Source organism: Nycticebus coucang, chromosome 6 (genome assembly GCF_027406575.1).
Source record: "Nycticebus coucang isolate mNycCou1 chromosome 6, mNycCou1.pri, whole genome shotgun sequence".
Taxonomy (NCBI): Eukaryota; Metazoa; Chordata; class Mammalia; order Primates; family Lorisidae; genus Nycticebus; species Nycticebus coucang.
Window position 1 is genome coordinate 69858654 of NC_069785.1, and position 16792 is coordinate 69875445.

Below are 16792 nucleotides of genomic sequence, written 5' to 3' on the forward strand. Positions count from 1 at the left end.
GCCCATGCCTCTCACCTCCAGCTGGCACCAGTGACTCCGGCCTCAGCAGATAGCCTCTGCTCAGCAGAGGCCTTTGGGAGCCCGCCTGCGAGCTGCGTCATCAACTAGCCTGAAATTAGACAACGCTTTGGGGAAAAGAAACGTGTGGTGTGCCTTGGTTTTTTCCAGTAATTGTTCCATGGCTTGCTCTGCTTGTAAGATTTTCCAAAATAAGGCCGTAGATGGGAATTATATCAGCACATTGGGAACTGAAGGCATGTGGATTCTGTCGGCGCTTTGTAAAAAACACCCTTCAATCAGACAGACACACGTCATCGTAGCCTGCTGGGGCTGGATCTGGAGATGGGGGAACTTACAAGTGCCCATTTGGTACAGATGGGAGCCAGGGAGACCTTTGCTCAGGTTGGAGATCCTCCACTGGGGGGCTTGTCACAGTAATTGTGCGCCTCTGGGGTACCCAGAATTGACTTTTTACGTGTTTAACTCTTTAAGGTCCACTTCCTTCCCCCTTGAGAGAACCTGATTTACTCCAAGCCCTCCCTCCTTGGAGGAGTTTGGCTTGGTAGTTTCATCAAGTTATTGGCACCTCTTCTAGGGCATTGTCTAACAAGGTAGGATCTATCTCTGACTTTGGGAGAAAGACTGTTATCAAAGCAGAAAAAGGTGTTCTGATTTGTGTGTCCTTCTGAACATTTTTTAAGTCTCCCACCCTCCCCCTTTCCCTATTTCTTGTAGGAGACAGACAGTGACCAGCACCCCCTGCTGGATCGAGCTGCACCTGAATGGGCCTTTGCAGTGGCTTGACAAGGTCCTTACCCAGATGGGCTCCCCAAGCATCCGCTGTTCCAGCGTGTCTTAGAGACATCCCGTGTGAAGGGGGAGGGTGGGGAGGGCGGGCTTGGGGAAAATGGCCACGTGGGAAGTGGAGAAAATTGGAACTCTACTCAACCCATTGTTGTCAAGGAGGAAGGTTTTCTTCCTGAACTAAAGTGGCACCAACCTGTTTTCCAAAACACAAAAGCAAACCCAGAGGTGGATTTTATAAACAGTGTGTCTGCTGAACATACCTTGCCCTTTGGTGCCAGCTTGAAGGGTAAGAAGTGGCTTCTGCTCTGGTGGCTTGAGTGAACAGAACAGGTAGTGTTTCTGCCCCTCCCTCAGCTGCCTTTTTTTAATGACAGCAGTCTGGGATGTCACGGTCCAACTGGAAATGCCCTTCTGTCCAGGACTGGATTGTAGAGTTCACCTTGGAAGGGTGTTCTTGGTAGGAAAAGCCTGCAGGGTCATAAACAGACCTCATGCCCAGCTCTCAGCGCTTCTGATAAAGCTTCAAGTGAACACTCCTGACCAAGCCTCACCACTACAGGAGACCCCAAGCCTCAGGAGCCGGAGGGACTTGGGATGGGGAGGAGGCTTGTCAGTCTCCCTCCCCTCTGGGAACATACTGATTGGCACATATTCAGCAGAACATGTGCACAGGACAGTGGGAATTGGTGAGAGCCACCTCTTCTTTAAAAACTTTAACATATCCTTTTTTCACTTTGAAAAGTTGGAAGGATCTGCTGAGGCTTAGTGCGATGCAGTGTATAGTTTCTATTATCACATTAATCTCAAAGAGATTTGAATGATGGTAAGTGTTCACAGGAAGCAGGGGGCCGTAGTCTCAGTATGGTGTTTAGGCTGAGGCCACACCATCCTGAGTGCGTCCCTGGTCATCTGTAAAAGCTCACTCCAGATTCTGATGCATACGGCTATATGGTTTATGTAGTCAGTTGCAGTAATTAAATCAACTTTATCATATGCTCTTTTAAATGTTTGTTTTATATTTTTTAAAAAATCCTAGGTTGGCACTTCGGGAAACCAGAGCAGTCCCAGCAACTACTTCTCTTCTTTCTCTTTCCCAAGGGGAAGCTTTTCCAGGTTTTTGTTGAGGAGACACCTGCCAGCACTTATGGAAGCTGAAATTTACAGAAGCAAATTCACCAGAAGGGAAAAATCTCAGGCCAACATAGGCAAATGAAAAGGGCTATTCAAATTTTTTTACACCTTTGAAAATTGCAGGCTTGGTGCAAAGAGTTCTGTCATCTTTCCCCTGGGATATGAGATTATCTAGCTCACGGTAGAGGAGCATCAGTGGCAACTACAGCAGTTATACTGTGTAGTATAAGTACTGCTCCCAGTGGCAATTAGGGAGAAAACTAGTATAAATTATTGCAACTGGAAAAAAGAAAAAAGAGCCTTCTTCTTTACTGGCCTTTTGCAGAATATAGCAGACAGAATTGCCACTTTCAATTGGTACTTTATTCTTTGCTGCTGTTTTGGTATGAAATGACTCGTCCCACATGTTTGCATGGATTTATACCAGGAAAAATAAAAGGATTTCCTATGGAAGTCTTGTCTTAGTCCAAGTGAAGGGAAGAAAGCGTATACTTTTGGCAGATTAGAAATCTCAGATGTGATGAAATTTCTGATGCTGTAGGAAGATGTAGGGGGGCTTCCTGGTGCTTCTGAAACTCTAGCCTTGAGGTTTCCAGGTAGGAGAGTTGCTCCCTGAGTCTCCTGAGGACACAGGAAGAGAACAGAGGAGCACCTCGCCAGATGTGTGAGTCTTCTCGCAGGGATGTTGACACAGAACCCAAAGAAAACATGAAACTCCTCGCTTCCTCTGAGAGAGCCAAGTACTGCGGGTCTGAAGTACGTGCTTGGTGTGAAATGATCTCTGGGCTGCTCCTTACAAGCACAGGAAACCCCCCAAACCTGTGTGTGCATCACACTCCCAGTCAGCTCCGAGACCCAGGGCACAAATATTCCCTTTTGGCTTCTTCTGGAACAATCCTGGTCCCTCTCCTAAAACCCACGGGCAGCAGTCTGCAGGCCTGCTTTCTCCACCTGCTGCGTAGACCATCCCAGGAGGCACACAGCGGTCCCCCAGGTGCTTGGGAACTAGCTTCAGGTGCAGCCCAGTTCTGATAATCCTGTCATCTTGTGGAAGGCCTGTCTCGTTCCATCTTGTGGAAGGTGAAGGGAAGACAATGTATACTTTTAGCACGTTACACACTTCAAAAGTGATGAAATTACACATTTGTATGGTGTGTTAGAATGTTCAGGGCTCAGACCGGAAGGCTGCTTCTAGGAGCGAGAAGCGTCAGTTTTGTGTTTTTCCAAAGGCTACTTCCTTGGCCCTTTCTTTGTAGACCAGAGACTACCAGAGGAGGACATGTGAGGAGATTGTAGGCAAGCCTACCTTTGGCATCACTGAAAATAAATTTGGCCATACTTAAGAGGCCGGGAAGTGGTGCCATTCCCATCATAGATGCTGCGTGGGTGCTTTGGGCATGTGTAATAGTGTCCTTCATTTAAGTTACAAAACTAGTTTCCTTAGGTTTAAAATCCTACTGTGTGAATGACATTTGTGTATTAAAAAACTTTTTTAAAGGACAGTTGAAAGGGGCAAGAGGAAACCAGGGCTGTCTTTTTAGCCGCCAGATAGCAGTTCCAAGTGTAACTCATTTAGGCAACAAGACCACATGTGTTGTCCACCAACCCCCGCCCCTGGGGTCCTGCCATGACATCACCGTTACCTTATGGCTTGTGCTGACACTGACCGAGTGTAGCTAGCATAGGGGCATAGACCCTTGTCTTCAGCACCTCCCAAGGAGCCAACTTTTATTTCCACCACCACCCCCAGCCCTCTTCTTCCCAACTTTATTTAGTAACTTAGAGCCTTCCAGCACATACGTACGCAGCTACCCAGTGGGTTTGGATTACAGGCCTGTGCTGGAACGTCATCACAGTTGGCCACCTCCATGGCAGGCTGTAGGTCTGACATTTTGAGACAAGCCCAGAGTTAGGAGCGGGGACTTTGACTCTTAGGAAGAACACACATGAGGGCAAGGCTGCTGGCAGACTTTCCGTTGTCCTTATGTTGTCTGTTGTATTTTTTTTATTGACTGTGGTGATTATTTTCTTTCAATCTTTGTTAATGTATTGAAATGAGCTGTAGCACATACCATGTGCCGAGTTTGTTTTGTTTTTCTCCATTTTCCCTTGGCTTCTTAGAGTTTGGACATATTCCAGGCTAAATGCTTTTACTCAAATCACAGAAAGTTTTCTTTAAGCAGTGTGTGCCTGTCACGCAAGTATGTGAGTAGTCAGGGGAGAAGGCAAGTATCTGATTTCATTCTTAGCCCCAAGCTGCCATCTCTGAAGCTCCACGATGGGCTCCACCAGGGCCGGAGTGCACAGTAGACCACGGAGGGAAAGGAATCTGCAGGCTGCTCAAGGGTCTGTTTACCAAGGGGGCTACACAAGAGCACAGGTCTAGCTCTGGACCTGGTTTCTGTGTGACTTGGTTAGAGATGGGAGTTTTGCCACAATGTGTCCATGTCTCCATTTTACCAGAAAACCTCAACACAGCTAAGCTGTATCATTTTTCTTTGCCTGACATACATGTTCCCTGTAGCACGCCTTCAAGGAATAGTCTTCAAGATGGGCTTCACCCTTTTAAGGAGCATCAGCTGCTTCTCAAGGGAGTGTCGGTAAGGAAAGCAGAATAATGTCCTCAGAGGAAAGGGGTTGACAATGAAGATGAAGCATTTGTGATGGGTGTTTCCAGCCGGTGGGGCAGTGACTTGCTATACAGGCAACTTTTCAGAAACGCAGCTATCTCGTAAAAGAACCTTGCCTCTCATATAAACTGGATCTAGAAATTCTCAGTGATTCTATAATGGATTTCCTTTTTTTATTAATGCAGAAATGTATACTCTAGTATATTCTGGTGTTTTTATATTTATGTAATAATTTCTTAAAACCATTCAGACAGATAACTATTTAATTTTTTAAAGAAAGTTGGAAAGGTCTCTCCTCCCAAAGACAGTGGCTACGGAGTTTTGGCACAGCCAGTTCTGAATGTTGGTGGAGTGTGTAGTGACTTTTTGGCTCAGAAACACCAAACCAGGCTGGCTACCTGGGTGGCAGCGTGTAAAAACTGGCAGCTCTTAAGTCAAATCTAGGCCCTTCTACAGAGGTTCTCTGAACCAAGCCTCTGTCCCTTCCGAGGGGCGAACACTTTACACAGGGAGATGGCGCCGTCTCTAGCCAAGAAGCTTTCACTCCCCTGTACTGCTGCTGCAGCAACTCAGCTGTTCCGGACTCTAGTTTTGGTGTGTGGGGTGGAGGACAGAACATGGAGGATGTTGGTTACCGTCACTGTTCAGCCAGTGTGACCTTTTAATATCTTTGTAAAAAGCATGTATGTATTTATAGTGTTTTAGACTTTTCTAACTTTTATATTTTAAAAGCAGAGTACCTGTTTGTTTAAGTATTGTACCTCTATCTTTAAAGATCTATGTCCTCTCTCTTGTAAGTGGCCTTTTAATAAACTTTTCATGGAAAAGCTCTTGTGCCAGAAGCTCAGTCTGATTCTTGCTGCTGACTGTAGGTGGAGAGAAGATTTAAAAGGGAGCCCGGTGGGGTCACAGGCTTCAGCGTTCTGGAGGACCAGGGGACTCTGTCTGCAAGCCCAGGTGTACTTTGATGACATGCCAGGCCACTCTGCCAGTCTTCCTGTAACACCCGCTGTCATTCACTCACCAAGGGCAACGGGCAGTGCCAGTCTAGCAGAGACAGGAGCACCTGGACTATCTGCACAAAGGTTAAGCTTCCCAGTTGGTGGATGTCCCTGTTCCCTACATCTAGACACTGCAGAAGTCCCATTGGTGCCATTGTTGGCAGTGCCATTTTGCATTCATGTCTCCTGCAACCAAAAGCCTTTGGGAAATGATTGAATGCCACCACCCCAACCTGGAGCCCTGCCAGCCCTCTCCTAGCCTGCCTCTTTCATTCTATCACTGTGTCCTAAATGCTACCAGATCAGTCTTCCTATAGGTGTGGAGGTGGTTTTAGATTCACAACTAACACATTTTCCACACTTTCCAGCTCAGATTGACTATTAGCTATTGTGAAAATTCATTCTGAATTCAAGCTCCCAAGGAAAAAGGGACTTCAAAATTGTTTCTCCTTGGTTGGATCTTACACTGATTCCAGAAGATGTAGATAAGAAACAAGGTGATTAAAAATGTAAGATGCTATTTGGTCTTTAAGAGTTTGAATAAGAATAATTTTGGGGAGAATGACAAAATGGCAGCTAGAATAATCCTTTAGCGTGGCCACTTCTATAGGAGTCTTCCTTCTAAGGACCTCACCAGAGTCCAAACCCCTCCCTTACCAGGAGGAGGCAGATTCCACAGTAAGGGCCTTTAGATTTGGCCTCCAGGAACTGGATCAGATTCCTACCTTTATGATTATTCTTGGGTCAGGTCTTCCACCTTCCTGCCCCTGAACAACTTTCCCCAAGGTTTTATGTAGTCTGTACTTCTCAACAGTAGACTCTCAAATCGGCACCTTTAACCCAGTCTGTGCCTTAAGCACCACAACTTCAAAGTCCAACTACCTGTTAGATGTGATCCAAAACCTCACAGGCTCATTGTACCTGAGCCAGCCCTTTCCTGCCTCCCCAGTTTGTATCAGCAGACTCTCCCCTCCCATTTCCCAAGTCATAAGCAGCTCAGTTCACTCTCCACCACGGCTGCCCTCCTTTGTGACACCCCTCCTTTTGGGAAGGTCCCGTTCCCTGAGCTTCCCAGTTCTCTTTAGCCCTCTTGTATGATCTTTTTCTTGGGCCTGCACCTCTTCTATCAACTTCCTTGTCAGTCCTCCCGGACCCACTGTACGTTCTCGGCATTCCTCCCTACCTGATCTCATCTACCCTTAAGATTTCAAGCCACATAAATGCTAATGACTCCCAAATTAGTACTTATAGCCCAGACATCAATCCTGAGCTGCAGACTCACACCCAACAGCCTGCTGGCTACTGGCACAGGAAGGGTCCACAAGGATCTCAAACTGACAAATTTCAAAACCAGAATCCATTTCCCTATTAAGCCATTGCCCTTTTCTCTGGCCTCTAGCCCCATTTCTTACCTGACCTCCATCCACAGAAGGCACAGTTGTCCACCACTCCCTCATTCCCCACCTGCTAGCAGTCCTGTGTCTCCCATCTCTCTTCTCTCGTACAGGCCTGCACTGCCCTGTACTGCAGGTCCCTCGCCCTGGACAACTGCACTAGTGTCCTGATGGTTCTCCAGCCTCCAGACTGCTTTCCTGTAAATGTGTCATTCACATTGTCCTAGTAACCTATCAGACCTTCGCTGGTCACCCAGTCCACGGCACACGCTCTGAGGTCTTTACTTTGGAATGCTTGTCCCCGTCATTTGCCCCTTCTGCCTCCTGCCACTGCCTGCTTCACTCTGCAACACAGTGACTTACGGTTCCTGCTGGATCGCCCTTCCTGTGCTCTTCCCGCTGCTTATACATCAGCCTCTCTTCCCCAGCCTACAGCACCGCCTCCCCCCCACCTTTAGACACACACCGCCAGTTCCCCTGGATAACTCTCAGTAATGCTTTGTGACTCAGCTCAGGCATCTCCCGGAAGCCTTTCGTGAACATCTTTCCACAGGCTGCTCTGCCACATGTTCTGTGAGTTCCCCGAGAGTGGCTTTCCATTTTATTCTGGTATCCCTGGCTTCTTTTGGCCACTTTACTTTTGCTAATAAATGACTCAGTCATTGCCCAAGTCTTGTAAATCCTGCTTTAGCAGTTACCTTTGTATCCCTTTCCACTGTGCTGTCCTGTAATAAGTCCTTACACGTGATTGAAGGAATACCATTCTTAATTTCTCAGTCCATGGCAAAAACCACCAAGATGCTGCACCTATTCTCAGCCTCAGAATCCTTCTCAACACAACTGCTAATATGGATGCCAAACCTTCAATTGTAATTATGGTTAGATGCTTTAGAGAAAGCATCTAAAATCTTTGGCTCCTCAATCACCTCCAGAGTCAGTATAGACTCCATACTACAGTATTTCAAGGCCCTCTCCAAAATCCACCCTTGTCTACCACCATTTCTCTTAAGTAACTACCGGGTTTTCCCAGCTCTTATTCCTATGCCACAACTTGCACTAACAACTTTGCTGCCTCCACTTACCTATCTGCCTAAATTCTTTATCCTTGCTCAATTTAAGTATTACTTCCCCAAAGTCAGTGGTTCTCAAAGGTCCCAAACCTGCCGCATCTGTATTTTCTGGGGGATTAGAAATGTAAATTCTCATGTTCCATGCCAGACCTACTGGATCAGAAACTTGGGGGTGGACCTTCCAGGTGATTCTGACATGATTTCAAGTTTGAGAACCACTGCTGTAAGATACACTAGACTGTTTTCCTCCCATAGCAATTAAGACTGGTCAGAGCACTTTTCACATTCTGCCAGGCACTCTCTTTTGTGATCTTGTCTTGCTCTCCCCTTCCGCCCACCTGAGTTGGACTCTGAGCTTCTGGAAAAGATAAACTACATTCTTACTCAAGTTGGTATCCTCCACTACACCCAGCTCAGAGTCTGGCACCAACAAACTTCACGGTGTCGGCTAGTCCTTGAATCCTTGCATCTGCTCTCACCAGGGCAGAGGAACACATTGAAGGCCATCTAACTTTGCCATTAGTGACCTCCTGAGAATCCTCCTAGAGAGGCAGCACTGGTGCAGGCTGGCCTCTTCTCTCTCCTAACTATACTGCTGTCTCTATAGAATTCCTACCTCAGGCCTTACTTAGTGCACATTATCATAGCCTTAAAACCACCTGGGCAGAGGTAACAACTGGTTCCTTCCTTCCTGGAGAGACAGGGAGGCTTTCCTAGTTAGTAAAGTGGGCAAGAGCAGTTACCAAGGCCTCCCAGCTTTGTAGCTGTGGGGAGTGTTTAGGCCTATCAACAGATATATAGAAAAGGGTTTAGAAGAAAAAAAAAATTTTTTTCCCCCAAGCCTGTGTTCCAAAGATGCAGTAGTAATCAATTTGTCCAGGTTTTGAATCAATACTTTTCTAAAAGGAAACAAAGTAGAACCGTGAATCACCATAGTTGGAATGGGGCTCAGTAGTCTTCCAGCTAAGGGCCTGTACTATTGCTACGGCTTCTTTTGTTAATTCTTCACTCTGCAAATCAGAGGAACAACTTAGAATGGAGCAAGATACATCCTCTGCTAGAACCTGACTCTAAATACAGACACCTATGTTAAGAGCAAGACTTGTGACGTTAAGGACAAGTGTAAGTAATGCCAAAATATGAAACTTAAGAGAATTTCGAAGACACTTTCTGCAAGAGCTTACCTGCCAAAGATATGCAAGGATGGATCACTAAACTCCAAGTGGAATCTGAGAAATTGAGAAATTCACCCTGTATAGTCAGCATTCTACTTTTATGAGACGGACAAATTATGGAAAAGTTAAGAGGGTGTTATTTTCAAACTAACCTTATAGTGATATGGTACTAGGGTCAGTACACTTGACCAGAGTTTTTACCCTTTTTCCACCTATTAAGATTTGGTACTTAATGATATAATGTTGTAGCTAAACTGTCCACTGTAAAATTTGGAGGAGACAGTGAAGAGCAAGTCTAACTCTTACAGCATCCACTAAAACTGTCTCCATCAATCACAACGTTCAATGAATCAGAACCCCTGACCACATTGGACACATGTTGGCTAAATTTAGCTTTGCATCAGCAAACACCCAAGCTCAGAATAGTTTGCAGAGCTCTCATCTTACCCTGAGACAGTGATTCTTCTAAGATTGTTTTTCCATGGCAGGCAAGGCAAGGCAAGGCCCTCTCTGTGTGCTCTCTCAGTGGCTATTGTTAAGAGATTGGCTAACAAGCCTCAGCAAAAATGTTTATCCCCACTTCTTCTCAGTGAGAACATGAAATTAGCTATATATCACATTTCACGTGTTATAGTCATTTGCAGGAATGGCCTGACATGCTCTGTGGTCCTTGAACCACATCCCATATTACTCAACCATCTAAGTCTAGCTTCCCTGAATCTCTAGCTTCTCTGAATCAGATGTGGCCAAGTTTTATAAATAGAGAGCAAGCAAACTGGTTCTGTCAATCTCATACTCCGGCAGGCTAGCATATTTTAAAATTATAAAAATATCTATGTCTTCATCACTCTAAAATTATTATATAACACATGGTTTCCACAGGGGAAAAAGGTTTACTGTATCTCCCTACCTTCCAACACTCATCTTCGAACTTTGCCATCATATTCATCAGACACAAACCATACTTTACAAAATGTGTCACACAACAGAGAAAGCCAAGTCCCTTGTTTTGTATCCCAGCTGGATGGTCCATGATCACTTGTGGTGGCCTGCACATAGGTCACTTTATATAGACTGCGATTGTTACTGCTGTGTTAGCTCATAATCACTCTTCCCAATGGGGGCCTTTAGTAGGTATCACTAGATACCTTCATCTCAGGCATCCCCTAGTAGAGACCAATATCCCCAGACAGCTGAGGTCTTAAAAACGTGGTGAGGGTGGCGCCTGTGGCTCAGTAAGTAGTGCACCGGCCCTACATACCGAGGGTGGCAGGTTCAAACCCGCCCTGGCCAAACTGCAACAACAACAACAACAACAAAATAACTGGGTGTGGTGGTGGGCACCTGTAATCCCAGCTACTCGGCAGCTGAGGCAAGAGAATTGCCTAAGCCCAAGAGCTGGAGGTTGCTGTGAGCTGTGATGCCACGGCACTCTACCGAGGGCAACAAAGTGAGACTCTGTCTCAAAAAAAAAAACAACAAAAAACGTGGTGATGTGTATTATACATAGGCATAGTGGATACCAAAGTAGTGAGCTTGATAAACTCCTAGACTACTCACTACATATGTCTAACTAAATGAAGGACATAAAGCTTTTCCCCCTTGCCCTCCCCTACTGAAAAACAACAAAAGCATAATAATACACATTAGCAGACTGTATAAATAAATTATACTTTAATCACTCATCTTTGTTTAATTCACAAAATCAAGTTCACAGCTTTTTCTAGTCTGTTTTTCCTAACCACATGGCCTAATATATTTTCTAAATCTTTCCGTAGTTCAACAGAAACATGTTCCACCTATCATTTTGTAACCCTAGGTCCAACTTCCTTAATACAGTTGCCTCAAAAAAACAGGTGATGGCGAGGTGGTGGTAAACCATAGACTGAAAGTCCTTCTGACCAGTTTAAAAAAAAAAAAGAAGAAGAGGGGAAAGATTAGGTTACTAAGCAAGACAGCTTCCAGTGTTCCCCAGAATGCCTCTTCCCAGGTGTCCCTATCACCGAGGGGTTGCTCAGAGGCCCCTGCAGTCACTCAAGCCCTCGTAGCATTCCATTCCATCTGCCATCTGTTTCAGGTTCCTCAGTTCTAATAAGTGATACCTGGAGTGGGTATGAATTTTGTTCCTGCTCCTGACCTACCCCATGTTCCTTTCATGCTGTGTGAACTGTTCCAGAGTCCACACCAGGCCAGAAGCAGTTCTCAGCCCATGTGCTGGCACCTTCCCCCCACTGTGGTCAGTGCCATCTTAGAGCTGTGGCAGTAACTATAACAGTGAAGGAAAATGACATACATTACAGAAGTGTCTACAAAAACAGAAATAAGGATTTTTATTTGCTGTACTTTCCACTCTTCCTTTAAAAACTTTCCTCTGGCAATCAGTGTCTGGGGGCTGACCCACTGGAATAAGACAAAGGATAAAGAGCAAAGGGTATTCCCATGGGGCTCCAGTTCTAGAAGGTTACAGAGGGGCCATCAACGCTGCAAGTAAAACAAGGTGCTCAGGAATCCACTGCCGAGCATTGCACATCCTCACCCACCCCTAGGGTTGCTATTTTTGGCAGTGATCTCTGTTTGGCTTTAAAAGAGAAAGAAGGGGAAACTTGCCTTGTTTTGAGGGTATAAAGTATGACAACACAGCTCTGGCATCTCAAAGTATCAGGGGAGAACTCTAAGAAGAGTTTTTCATGATAATGCTAACACAAAAATCTCAGTATATGATCACTTACTATTTCCATGACCTACACAGGAATTCCTTTGAGATTCTTTCTTATACACACACACACACACACCTCTTCCCCGTAACTCAGTTTAGAGGGGTTTTATCCCCACCAGAATAGGAAACTTTTGCTATATTTATAATGGTCTAACTAAAAGTTCACACTGGTTTTTCAATTCTTCCTAGCATAAATTCAGATACCATACTTCAAATGAACAGAAGCATTTTTTTTTTTTCAGTTAGAGACTAACCTCTTGGCCACTGACTTAGGCCTCATCTATAACACAAATCAATTTTGCAGTTCCCTCTTTTCCTCCCCCTAAAAGCGTAGCTCAGAGCCACAAGCTCCTTAAATGGAGAAACCTCAAACACCCAGGAAAGCTGAGATAAGCCAGTTCCTGTGCACTACCAAGTTTGAATGTAGAGAATGCTACCTAAAAGGCTGATCAGGAATGGCTTGGTGGTTTTCTTCTTCAATCTAAGTAAATGATAGAGACCTGTGAAACTCATTCTACCCCCATTACTAGAATAAAAAAGGTATATCTAAGAAATTCTCACTTGATATTATCATTGTTCTCCTCACTCCCTTAAAATATACTGAGGGAGAAAAGATCGCTCCTTAATGCTCTACTAAAAACTAAAATTATACAAGTCAGGCAGCCAACATGATAATGGGAATTTCAGCAAAATATGACTGGACTGAGTGTGGAAGTTTTCTCAGATAGAGCTAGAATCCTTGTTAATCAAACCTAGTAAGAATAACTTAGTGCTCTTCATCAGAAGAAAGGCCTTCAATTTCATCTCTATCTCCCCCAATCGCCATCCAGAATGCTTTGGCCACCTGTGGAGATAAGTATGCAACAAAGTTTAGGCAATAGCTGAATTTCAGCTCGTTTCTTATGTCATACCTTGAACTCACCTAAAGTCTACACTTCACCCTTCAGCCCACTGTCAACATATTCTGAAACCACTGAATGCCATTTGACCATGACTTCCACGTTTAGAAATTTATAAAGGATATAATCAGAGTTGTGTACACAGATAGGCACAGCTTCCTTATTTACAAAAGCAAAAAAATGCATGTGGCCTAAAAGGGTACTGGATAAATTATGACATATTCATGTAATGGAATACCATCAACCATGTCAGTTAACTTGCCAAGAACATGTACTGCATCAGTGATACGAAGTAACAAAACAAACAAGAGTTTTCTGGCCTAGTGGTTAAGAAGGCAAACATTCTAAGTCTCAGTAGTTCCAGATCACTCAACACACATCTGAAAAATCTTGGTTTGATTGCAGCAACGATATTGTTATTTTATAAACATTTAATTAGTTATAAGTTAATATCCAATAAAAAGCTCAGACTACATCCCTTTAGTACACAAGTGTGACATGAAATTATAATAGCACTGGACCTTTTGTAGGTACTCAATAAATACCTGACTGATTGTCTCACCTTTTCTGCATGCAACTTTCTTTGCTCGTGAGGAAGCGTCGCAGCCTTGTCTAGGGGGAAAATATATCTTAGGAAATTTGTCTAATAGAACAAGAGAATCTGGAGTGTATGGGCGTTCATTCTAAGACCAGAAGATGGGAGACGGTTTCAAAGACATGATTATGGTGTAGTCATTACAGCTATTAGGAGATTTAAGTCTTCCAAATATTCCAGATGGAAATGATGTTAGTAAATTGGTAGGGATCTTACAGATTCCATCTTATCAGACACATTGAAAGAAACAGATGCAGGAGAAGAAAATGAAGAAAGAAAAATTTTCTCCAGGGAAAAATTTTCTCCAGGATGACAGTCCCCCAAGCAGCTAAGTTTCTCAGAACAGCAAAGATTGGAGCACAGAATCCAATCCAGGATTACAAAATAAAATGCTATTACATAAAAAAGATGAGCATCAACATGGGAATGTGTTAGACAATGGATCTGATTACCTTTCATTTCCTTTAACTTTGAAAATAGTCTTTCAAAATTCTCCAAATCTCCTCCTCCAGTAGTAAGACTGGCTAATTCTTGAATATCCAGATCTAACATGGGATCTGAAATAAGAATTTGTCACATTATTTATATATGTGCTAAATCCACAGAATCGAAGGCAATGGATGCTATGCCGGCTTTGATGAAAGTCACTAATGATTAAATGCCCAACGTGTGCCAGGTTACAGCCCCTGGAGCCTCACTCTGCCTGGCTGCTATTCACAAATAAATAGCAACTTACTTTACTCTTAACAACACTGTTATGAGGTAAAGTATACTATTTCAACTTTAAAAACAAGAAAACTAAAGCTCAGAGTTGAAGTGACTTGCTCCAGGTCTCAGCCAGTAAATGGATCTAGACTTAGGTGTTTCCAACTGTGAAGGTCAAACTCAATCTACCATAGTACACTGATTCAACAATAAATGACTAAGGTTTATACCATATTTTACTATATAAGTATTTTCACATCTACTACTGACAACAACTATATAAGGTGATTAGGAATTATATATGTAATTTCATAAATGCTGACCCATACTTCTGTGAGAAACAAATTTATTAAATAGAGTTCAGTTCTTTTTGTTTTTAACCTTATGGTATCCAGTCTGAGTACTGTTTTCCGAAGTTGCTTAGGTTCGTGTCTTCCCCACCCCTTTCCGTGTGATTAATGGTTTGTTTTAATGGCAGAGATTTTAGCAGGTTTAAAAGCCAATAGGAAAGACGGGTGCAGTGGCTCACGCCTATAATCCTAGCACTTTGTGAGGTCAAGGCAGGTGGATTGCTTAAGCTTGGGAGTTCAAGACCAGCCTGAGCAAGAGCAAAAAACCCTATCCCTAAAAAACATAGCCAGGTGTTGTGGTGGGTGCTTATAGTCCCAGCTGCTTGGGAGGATGAGGCAAGAGAATCACTTGACCTCAACAGTTTGACATTGCTGTGAGCTATGTTGACCTCAACAGTTTGACATTGCTGTGAGCTATGATGCCACAGAACTTGACCAAGGGTGCCAAAATGAGACTCTATCTCAAAAACAAAAACAAACAAATAAATAAAAGCCAATAGGAAGGATCCAATTGAGAAGGCTAAATAAGCTGTAAATAAAAAGATTATACATAATTTTTCCATCTTAATGTTTCTATTCTAATAGAACTAATAAACTAATCACTTTGAGTTTTCTGAATGGATTAACTTATAATCACAAAAAGTAGTTTTAAAAATTCATTGAACCCTCTGTGACATCAGTAGTTCCCCCAACAACATCTGTAGTTATTGTCAACTAAACTCCTTGGCTTTCTGGCTTTGGACAGCAGATTAGACTCCAGTTTCTGTTCCAGGCTCTTCTTGTTAGACGTCACTGGACAATTCATTAAACTTCTCTGGGCTTCGTCTCCATAAAATAACTTCTCTGCCAAACTTCATAACCAAATAAGAAAAGTGGATATAGAAGAACTTTAAAAGGATGAGAAAGGATTTATAAATTCGTATTATTCTTGTCACCAATTCTGACTACTGTTAACTACTATGAAGAAAACTGCAGAATACGGAGCCACAAATTGGTTTCACCACTTGGTTCTGTCTTAGCTAAGATGATTTGAATCAAGGGAATCAAAAAGAAAATGGTGCCCACATGTTTGTTATATATTTATTTTTCTCCCTTTTTCTGACAGCCATTGGCAAGGCTCATATTCATTTGTGATACACTATCAATTTTCTTCCCTTCTCGGTGCTTAAAGTCATTTCCCCCCTCAATAATTTCTTCCCAGACATCTATTCCAAGTTTCACAAAGCTTGTAGCCAAAGGAGGGACTTACCCACAATGCTATCACCTTGGGCATCTGTTGTGCTAGATGCACCTCCCTGATGACTGGAAAGGGATTCGGTCCTATCTGCAGCTGGCAAATGGGGCTGCTGTTTGAGGAAAATATACATAAGCAACAATTTAACAGTAGACTACTTCAGAACTAAATCCAGAAAGGTTCACACTTTCACTCCCTGGTTGGTCTTAGAGAAGCAATAATAGGAGCTGGAGGCAAAGAAAGAAAAAAGATGGAATAAAATCACATAAAAAAAAAAAAGGCTAGCATCACAAGAATGGAGAAGCATGAATCCTATGTACTCAATTTTGATATGAGGATAATTAATAACAATTAAGGTTATGGGGGGGAGGAAAAGCAGAAAGAGGGACGGAGGGAGGGGGTGGGGCCTTGGTGTGTGTCACACTTTATGGGGGCAAGACATGATTGCAAGAGGGACTTTGCCTAACAATTGCAATCAATGTAACCTGGCTTATTGTACCCTCAATGAATCCCCAACAATAAAAAAAAATAAATAAATAAATAAATAAAATTAAAAAAAAAAAGGCTAAAAATTCACTAACCTAGGAGTATTTTCCCTCAAGAAGAACTAGAAAGTGGTATGATTCTGCTAGACTATTAAAAACGTGACTTTTGGATTGCTTGAGCTCAGGAGTTCGAGACCAGCCTAAGCCAAGAGTGAGACCCCATCTCTAAAAGTAGCCAGGGCATTGTGGAGGGCGCCTATAGTCCCAGCTACTCAAGAGACTGAAGCAAGAAGGATCACTTGAGCCCAAGAGTTTGAGGTTGCTATGAGTTATGATGCCACGGCACTCTACCCAGGGCAATAAAATGAGACTCTATCTCAAAAACAACAACAAGTTTTTGTTTCACTCAAGGACGTGTTGTAGTCAAAATGTAAAAATGTACAAATCATCTTAGCTAAGACAGAACCTCATCTCAGAGGCTGATGAAAAAGATCCCTAGAAAGACAATGTGGCACTAAATAAATCACTCTTGCTTCTGGCATGCTGACCAAGGTAACCCTGGGCCAAACTTCCTGAGGACAAAGGATTGAAATCAGAAGC

The 16792-nt window shown here is 43.4% G+C and overlaps 2 protein-coding genes across 4 annotated transcripts in view; one reads left to right on the plus strand and one right to left on the minus strand.

Moving 5' to 3' along the window:
- The window catches only part of SMAD3 (SMAD family member 3), a 119122-nt gene extending 117317 nt beyond the window's left edge, over window positions 1–1805 (plus strand). For all 3 annotated transcript variants that reach the window (XM_053596181.1, XM_053596179.1, XM_053596180.1), the window contains one exon: window positions 736–1805. In XM_053596181.1, the coding sequence (XP_053452156.1) occupies window positions 736–859 (124 nt within the window). In that variant the 3' untranslated portion in view covers window positions 860–1805. The remainder of the gene's footprint in view (window positions 1–735) is intronic.
- A 9314-nt stretch (window positions 1806–11119) lies between these two features.
- Window positions 11120–16792, minus strand: part of AAGAB (alpha and gamma adaptin binding protein) — a 42007-nt gene continuing 36334 nt past the window's right edge. Inside the window, exons 7-10 of the mRNA XM_053596182.1 lie at window positions 15723–15819; window positions 13871–13975; window positions 13386–13435; window positions 11120–12768 (exon numbers count right to left, since the gene is read on the minus strand). Coding sequence (XP_053452157.1) covers window positions 12691–12768; window positions 13386–13435; window positions 13871–13975; window positions 15723–15819 — 330 coding nt within the window. The 3' untranslated portion in view covers window positions 11120–12690. The remainder of the gene's footprint in view (window positions 12769–13385; window positions 13436–13870; window positions 13976–15722; window positions 15820–16792) is intronic.